General features: G+C 56.8%; 1 protein-coding gene across 4 annotated transcripts in view; it reads right to left on the bottom strand.

The window, feature by feature from the left end:
* Window positions 1–850: 850 nt before the first annotated feature.
* RAB37 (RAB37, member RAS oncogene family) overlaps window positions 851–8,688 on the bottom strand; it is a 71,449-nt gene continuing 63,611 nt past the window's right edge. For 2 of the 4 annotated variants that reach the window (XM_049701917.1, XM_004275443.4), the window contains 7 exons: window positions 5,223–5,264; window positions 4,647–4,713; window positions 4,493–4,545; window positions 3,493–3,558; window positions 2,867–2,923; window positions 2,717–2,793; window positions 851–2,522 (listed from right to left, as the gene is read on the bottom strand). In XM_049701917.1, the coding sequence (XP_049557874.1) occupies window positions 2,417–2,522; window positions 2,717–2,793; window positions 2,867–2,923; window positions 3,493–3,558; window positions 4,493–4,545; window positions 4,647–4,713; window positions 5,223–5,264 (468 nt within the window). In that variant the 3' untranslated portion in view covers window positions 851–2,416. The other 2 variants (XM_004275441.4, XM_033438428.2) reach the window with 2 other exon arrangements.

Genomic DNA, 8,688 nt, shown 5'->3' with positions numbered 1-8,688 from the left:
AGGCCCGGGGGTGGGGGGGAGAGGGGAGGGGGAGGGGGAGGGGGAGAGGGGGAGGGGGAGGGCCGGGCGGGGGCGAGTTCCTGGTACTGGGCAGAGCGGCCCGCAGGATCTTTTCTGATTTCCCTCCACCTGCCTCGGGGATTGAGAGCCAACCCTCGGGTAAAGGACCCTAACATTTCAACAGCCTTCAGCCAAAGTGTGCAACTCCAGTTGGGGGTGGGGGTGGGGGCGACTGTTGCCAGGAAAATCAATGCCGCTCCAGTGCTGGGAGCGGTCTTACGAATAAGAACGAGGTCCACCTCAGACCCAACAGAGTAGTTTGAATAACGAGATTTTTCCATTTGTGGGGCCACTTTGCTTTGTCCCAGGAACTGCTAATAGGGGTGCGGGCTCTGATCCTCGCTGGGACAGTGTGAGGGTCCAGCAGAGAGCCCAAGGCTTCACGGGGCTGCCCATCCAAGACAGGCCACCTAGGGACAATGGCGTGGGAATTGGCGTCAGCCTTTGGCTAGGGAGGTGGGGTTGGGGAGAGGCAGATCAGAGTCAGGTAACCAATCTCTGGGTACATTCCATAGGAAAAGGAGCCCTGGCTTTTTTCAATAGAGAAGGAAAAATGATTAGGACCGTAAGATAAACCTTTCAGCTCCTACTTTCAGATGAGAGGCTGGTCACAGAGGCTGGGGGCAGTCTGTTAGGGATGAGGTGACTAGTTGGGGACATTGAAGGATGAGAAGCAAATGATTTTGGCAATCAGTGACAAGCAACGACAATCCTTTCAACATGATCCGCCCCCGCAACCCCCCCCCGACCCCCGCATCATGTGCACCTCAAAGAAGCAATGGACAGGGTGTACTTTCCAAAATACTGCCATTTACTTCTGAAAAACACAAATGCCAAAGGCCCAGAGCAGCCCATGTGATTGGATTGCCTGCGACCTGCCTTGGGCCCCAGAAGAACCCGGCAAGGTCAGGCTCCTCCCTGCTCTGCCTGGGAGAGGCCTGGAGAGCGTCCTTATCGTGCTGACTCTGCTCTGGGAGCAAGATTTCTGCCTTGAAAGCAAATGCAGCAGCTGCAGATACGTACAGTGCATACCTTTCTCACCCCTCTCCCCACCCCTGGTGAACAGAGCTGGAGTAAAGGTGCCTCTAGGTCATAAGCTGCACGTCTCCTGCCCTCTTCCCATTGTTGGGGTCAGGGCTTTGGGAGACATGTGACCTTGGCCCCATGTAAACTCCTTTAGCATGTAAACTCCTTGCTGCCTGTCTCCCCACCCCAAGCCTCACCCACATGACCTTGTTTTGCACACAATGCGTTGATTTTCCCAGAAATGGATGACCTCTCACTCCCTAACCTGGCTCAGTACGAAGGGAGATAAAGAAGTTTGGGCCCGAATGTCCATCTGAGAAGAAAAGGATGTGGCTGATGGGGGAGGAGATGGCCCTTGGGTTTAGGGGTTACACAAGGGGTGAGGTTTGCTCACTTCTACCTCCCACCTACTCCAGGAGTCAGGGCTTTCTTTTTATCTGCCTCTTTACCCAGTGGAAGCACTACAGCTGCTTGAAGAAGTAGCCTGTGGGCTGCATACCGGCCAAAGGATTGGAACAGAAGAATAACCTTTCCCTATCAGTAACTGTAGGTGTCTGGGGACACAGGCAGAAAGGTAGGAAGATAAGGCCAGGGATTCAGGGAGGAGGGGCTCCCCTGGGATCTGAGGTCCAGTGAATAGGAGCCAGATGTTTCCAGGTGCCCTAATGTGCTTGTGGGCTGGGGGAAATGGGGTGCACCTCCCAGAGAGGGGCTAGTAAGGCCAGAGGTAGCCTAACAGACCTAATCTCTGTTACTCCTCTCCCCCCCTCCCCCCAGGGAGCTGGGTCCCTGCCCAATCTCCACATCTCTTATCTTCCTGAGGCTTTGGTCTCGCTCCTGGCACAAGGGCCCTGTCTTATTGGGGAAGATTGTTCTCTGGGGAGCCGGAGGAAATGAAGGCCTGGGTCTGCTCAGCCTCTTGCCAGCTGAAGGGTGGGAATGGGGTCACTACCTGCCTCATACCCCAGAAGTGCATCAGTGCCCCCTGGTGCTGAGCTGGTGCAATATCACCCTCATGGTGGGTAGGTGGGAGGCCCAGGCCCCTGAGTCCTAGCACTAGAAGGCAAAAGGGGCACCAGCTCCCTTCCTCCGTTTTCTGGTGCCCTTTTGATTAGATTATGTATCATTAAAATGAAATAAAAATATTTGACCCTCCTCCGGGGATGCAGGGAAGCTACAGGAGCTAGAATAGGGGCAGGAGTACGGAGGGGCTGTGCACTGGGTCCCCCAACTCTCTCCTCATTGGCTCAGCCGCTTAGAATAAACCAGGTCTGAGGGAGAAGGCTGCATCCTTGTGCGTCTCTGGAGCTTCCTCTCAGCCCCTTGGGATTCACAAGAAAGAGCAGCAGCTGGGCCGCTTCTTCTGGGATTCCACATAGTCTCGGATCTGGAAGCTGGGTTCATTAGCCTGCCGCCCGGCTCTGTACTTCAGCTCCCTTGAAGAGGAAGAAGAAATGGGCTGGGCAGGCAGTGAGGAACTGAGCCTCTCCCACTCCCACGGCCCGGGGCCAGGGGGCTTCCGAATGCAGAATATGGTTGGGCCCGGGGACTGGGCCAAGGGCCAGGCCCTACCGAATTCCCAGATGGTGTCACCCTGCCCTGCACGTTCCCTTCCCGGCTCAGCGCTCACTTGGCAATGGCCAGAAAGGCTAACTCCACGTTCATGCCCGTCTTGGCGCTGGTCTCCATGAAGGGAACTCCATACTCCTGCCAGGGTGAGATTAGCCTCAGTGGCCAGTCTCCGGCTGCCCACCCCCACTCCCCCCAGGCAGTCACTTACCCTGGCCAGCATCTCTCCATCCTCTGAACGGATCATCCTTTCACTGCTCACATCCGCCTGTCAAGCCCAGGTGGGTCACTCTGGGGAAGGAAGCCTTGACCCCGGATGGCCCCTCTCCCGCCCCGCGGGCCCAGGTTTCTGCCCTGGGAGCAGGTACTTCCCGCCCTCTGCTGGTGGCCTGCGGGACTGCGGGTGGTATGATCCACCTGGGGCCAGGGCTTCTGCCTTCTTCAAGTTCTTACCCAGCTCCCAGCAGGGGGATCTCACCCCAACTCAGGGAGGTGGGTAACTCTGCTTGGCAAGGGGGTGGTGGCCAGCCTCGAAGGGCTGACAGTATTTGAGGTTAACCCTTTCCACACACAGCTCTTAATCCGTGTATCTAGTCCCTAGGATCTAATAGGGGCTGAGCAGCTGGTCATCCCTGGATCTCTCAGGAAGCAGCTTGACCTTTCCCCGCAGGGGGCCATTTCCAAAGCTTTAAGAGGGCAGATATGATGGACTGAAGCCTCCAGATAGGTCTGACTCCTGAACTGGAGGCTGTAAAGAGTGCTTTGCTGGAAGGATGTCCAGCTAATACTTGTGGCAGTGGGAGAAGGATGGGCTGACCCTGCCCTGGAGCCACTCACCTTGTTGCCTAGGAGCATAATCACCACATCCCTCTGGGCGTACTCGTGAATCTCAGTGAGCCAGGCCTGTGGGAGAGGGTGCGCTGAGCCCCAGCCATTCCCCTCCTCCCTCCTGCCTTTCCTTCTTCTGCCCTGTGGATTATCCTGGACTACTCACTGCCCCTGAATACCGATCATAATGCCCTGTGCATTCTCTCATCGACATCTTTGTTTGGGCCTCTCCAGTCCTGAGTAGCTCTAAACCCCTTGCAGTGTAGCTCTCAGTTCTATGAAAGACAGAGGCGACAGAGGCTATATCTTATAAATCAGCTGGTAGTCACCAGCAGTCTTCTCGAGTGCCCTGTTGAGGATTCTAAGGCCCCATAAGGGCTCAGTGATCAAAAATACTGTGATTGATTAGTGATGTCTGCCATGAGCATGGGGTTGGAGGTGGCAGTAGGAGTGCCATGGATTCCATCCAGTTTATAAGCAGTTTTATATCTGTATGTCTTGTTCCCCCAGTTTGCTTGTCAACCCCTTGAGGTCAGGGAGCATGTGAAATCGTCACGATGCTGTGCACAGAGTCAGTGTTTGTATCTGTTGAATTACTGTCTCGACTATTTAATAGTTTGCTTGTGAGGAGGGAGCCACTCGCTTTGTCTGCCTGAGTCACCTTCTTGAAAGTTGGGGTGGATGTATGGGTAGACTTTTCTGCTTGGGCTCTCCTCTTGGTCTCTGTGGGTAATTGTCCAGGGTGGAGCTGGGCACTTTCTGAACATTTTGTCATGAAATGCTCCATGAATCATAGGGATGAGCAGGTGGCACACAGCCTGCTTGGCCTTTATGCCCACATGCCCATCAACTACCCAGGAGTAGTTTATTACTTCTGAGTCACAGCTCCGGTGTTTTTAACGAGGCAGCAGTATTCCATGCTCCACCCATTCCCACAAAGCAGGAAGCAGCCCTGGCCTGCACAGGCCCTGCCCTGCCTGCTCATGAGTGGTGGGTGGGGAGGACCTACCCGGATGTTGTCGAAGGAAGATTTGTTGGTGATGTCATACAGCAGGAGCAAGGCTGGAGGGGGAGAGAGAGGTCACATGGGGAACTTGGGGCAGAACGGTGGATGTTACAAGTGGGCTGGGAGGGGGTGGAGGTGGAGCACGTGAGGGACCTACCCTGGGCATCTCGGTAATAAGCGTGGGTGACACTGCGGAACCGCTCCTGCCCTGCGGTGTCCCAGATCTAGGAAGGGATGGACAAATGGTCAGAAGGGGGCAGGGACTGTGCTGGGCAGAGGAAAGCCATGTTGTGGTACGAGAGATGGGCGGGGAGGTGAGATGTTTCCTTCTTTAGTTTCTCATGGGCTTGTGAACATCTGGTGATGTCCCGGATGGCGGTAGTTAATGAGTTCTCAAGCTGGTTCGGTGCTGTTGCCTCTTGCCCAGCCCAGGGATTAGAGGTGTCCAACCTCCTAGAGCAGATGAGGCCTGGGAACCTGGGGATGATTTGAAGCGAGCCTAAGCTTGTCTGAAGGCACTTAGAGCTGCTGCCTTTGACAGAAGGGAGGGTGCCTGGGAACGGCTTTTTCTGCAGACATCAAACAAACAAAGGCCGTTTCCTCTCCTGACCCCCACAGGAAGTTAGCCCAGGCGGAGCGCAGGGCCGCAGGCCTCCTGTGGTTGGGTGCGGAGGCTGGGCAGGCTCCCCCATCCTCTCGCCCACACCCCAGCCCTCCCAGCCGCTGGTCTCACCTGCAGCTTCACCCTCATACCATCCACGGTCACCACCTTGTTCTGAAAGAGAAAAGGGCAGAGGGAGAGGTGGGCGTGGAGGGCAGGGGAGTCTCGGTTTCTGCCTTCTGCTGAATCCTACAGTACAGCAAACATCCTGTCTGGTTGCTCCCCAGGGCCACGGGGGTCCGGTGAGCCCCAGAGACGTCTCCGGCCAGATAGCCCCATCAGGGCAGTGGGACTCTGTCCCCAGGTACCCCTACTTTGGAGTCCTATCTTCTGGGGACTCCGTCTGCCCTTCTCACAACACGCCAAGGCAGGGAGAGCCTGAGAACCTGCCTGACCGCACCCCTCCTCTCACCCCGGCCCGGGCTCAGCAAGGTGCACAGGCGGAGCCCAGCCTCCAAGCTCTTAGAGATGAGACGCCCACCAGCATCTCGGGGACCGCAGAGGCTGGATCTGCAGGGCCGTCTTTCCCCTGGCTGTCCACTAGTTCTCCTCAGTGAAGCTTCCCCTCGCACTGGGAGGGAGGCACCTGGCCTTTGAGAGCACCCCTGCCAGGGTTAGACCCTCACTCTCCTGGCCCGTGTGCATGTGCAGTGCTCAGAGCCCTCGGCATCTGGGATGCCGATTTGTAAAGATGTGTTCATCGAGGTGAGAGGGAGGGATGCTGGCAAGCTGCTCTGTCCCCACAGGGCCAGCCCAGTTCCTCCACCTAGTGCCGTGCTGGGCTTCCCGGGACTCCAGAAAGACTGGCTGACCTCAGGTCTTGCCGGGGGGGCCCAGCTAGCACTGTGGGATATGTCTGCCCGGCTGGGGGCAGGATGTTAAGACTCAGTCTCTCATTTCTCATCCTGTAGGGGAGCCAAGAGCCTCCCCAAGCCCAGACTCCTCTAAGCTGGCCACCTCTGGGGTCCCTAGGGGAGCATCCTGTGCCCTAGGGTGAGCCACAGCGGTCCTGAGAAGCCAGCGCAGGTGAGGAGAGGACCGTCCCCCGTGCCTGAGCCGTAGCCCCTGGCTCGCTGCTGGAGGAGGAGCCTGCAGCCACCTCACCCTGAAGTCTATGCCGACAGTGGCTATGAAGGTCCCGGACAGGAAGGCCCCATCTTTGAATTGGATCAGGAAACAGGTTTTGCCGACGCCTGAGTCTCCCAGAAGCATCACCTAGGAGATGGGGGCAGAGGCAGTTAGCTGGGCTTCCAGGGAGAGCCAGGGAAGGATGCCGACTGCCCCAAGGGCACCTGCTTCTGGAAAAGCCTGCTGCTGCCTTCACCCTGCCTCTCCTCTCCACACTCCCCGGCTCCGGCTGCCTCTCAGGCTCTCCCTCTGACCCTCCTGTCCTCATCTGGTTTCCTGGAAGCCTGAGTTGCCAACTTAGCACTAACAGGACCTCAAACGTGCTCGGTGGCCCCAGAGAACAACCACATTCTTGTGGTCTTGACTCTGCACCGTGCTAGGATCCCTTCCCTCTCTGTGTGTGTTCCACGCATGTGTGCACACGTGGGTGGGGCTATGGTGCCAGAAAGAGAAGTGTTAATACCTCGGACAGGGATTCCCACCCAAGGGAGTGTATCAGAATCTGCTGGGGGCACGGCTCTGTCATTTGCAAAGTCATATTCTAAACTTACTTTTGTTCAGGTGTTTTACTTTTGGTTACATTTATTTGGAAGTTCCTGATGACATTTTATGTTTATAAAAGCGTTGCGTGAATTAGGGAAGGTTGAAATTTATACTGAAGCGGAGAGACATTTAGTCTGAAGTTCGTTCCGCAGAAACCTCCCACGTGGGACAAATGGCTGACAGTTGGCATCCCTGGTCACTGTAGGTGGCAGAGCAGGAGGGAGTGTGTGGGGGGGTATGTTTGTCCCTTTCCTGTCTGTCCAGTCTCTGCTCATCTTCTCTGGGGACCATGGGCAGGGGAGGGGACCCCTCTGTCCAGTCACTCCTCAATCTTGGAGAACAGAGGTCCAGACCTAATGCTGGAACTTTCCCAACAGGCCGAGTCGATACTTAATGGGCTGAGCAGGGACTAGGTTTGAGTTATTTTTGAGGCTGTGACCTTGACAATGGAGCCCAAGGGCTTTCCTGCTGTGGGCATGGGGTATGGGATTAGCTAACTTTGGTGGAGAGGTGGGGGGCTGAACCAAAGGTATATGAAGGCTGGGGTCCTGGCTTGTACGTGGGTTACTGGGGGACTTCGGGAAGATTTCTTAACCCTTCTGTGGCAGTTTCCATAGTGGTTAGAAGGAAAGAGGGATAATTTCTTTGAGGCCTTTCTAGACTCCGTTAACGTCTAGGGTCAACAATGTTGGCATGAACCACCTGACTCCAGAAGAGTGGCCCGGGGTGGGTGCTGCCTGCCTGTGGCCCCATCCCCTCTAATCCTCCCCAAGGAGCTCCCACCAGGCTCTTCCCAGACCATCCCGGACTCAGTCTCCTAGGCAGGCCTGGGGCACGAAGGCTGGTGGGGGCCAGAGGCCAACTCTCCACAGATGCCGCTTGGCCCAGGGGACAGATGGCAGGCTGGGGGCTAAGGAGCCTTCGGGAGCCTGCATTGCTCCCTGGCTCCTGGGTCCCAGTACCCGATGGGGAAGGAGGGAGAGAGGGAGGTAGGGCAAGCACCTGTGTACTTTACAGTTGACGGTTGCCTTGAGCAAATGATGCCACCCACCCAGCCAGGCAAGTCCACCAAACAGCTGCTCAGCCTTGCCACCTCCTAGGCAAACACCCAGCTGGCGTGTCAGGCAAGGAGGTCAGGCAGTTCCCAGCGGCCTGGGGCTGGCCCTCAGCAGCTCCCCTCCCCTGAACACAGTGGGGGCCGACTTCCTGCCTGGAGCCCACAGAGGACGCTTATCGCAACGGCTCTGGGTGGGTGACTTGCAGAGTAGCTTCCTCTGAAACGAGGGGGGTTGCAGGAGGAACCCAAGGCGCAGAAAGAGGCAGGTCTCCTTCAAGGCCATGTAGCATGAGATGGGCGGCCCCTTCGCTAATCTATCCCCCACCGTACAGAGGAAGAGTGGAGGCTCTGGGCTCTCTCAGCACCTCTTTCAGAGTTCCTGGTACCTGCCTGCTCCAAGGGCATGGAGGGAGGGCAGACAGACCAGTGTCCACCACCAGCCCCACCTGCTTCCGTTCAGGGCCACCCGCAGAGGGAACCAGCCCCAGACAGCTGACTTAAGCTCTCCCAGGTGGGAGACTTGTGCCTAACGCCCCAGGTCTTTCTCAGGTTCTAAAAATTCCCATGTGGGTCTGCATTCTGGCTAGCAACATCCTCCCAGAAGAAGGTGTGGGCAGTGACTGCAGGGGTGGAAAGGGAAGGGGTAGCGCCTGGGGGCAGCTGGAGTCCTAAAGATCTTCAGTCCTAAGGCCTGGAAACTGGGAGAAGGGCATTAACTGCAAGTTTCCCCGCCGCCAGGGGGCGTCCTTTCCGAGTCGCCAGGCAGCCCTATTTCCCAGCGCTTCGGGTGCCTGTACCCTGGAGGGCTGT

The sequence above is a fragment of the Orcinus orca genome, chromosome 19 (genome assembly GCF_937001465.1).
Source record: "Orcinus orca chromosome 19, mOrcOrc1.1, whole genome shotgun sequence".
NCBI classification, from domain to species: domain Eukaryota; kingdom Metazoa; phylum Chordata; class Mammalia; order Artiodactyla; family Delphinidae; genus Orcinus; species Orcinus orca.
This window is presented reverse-complemented; position numbering and strand designations above follow the sequence as displayed.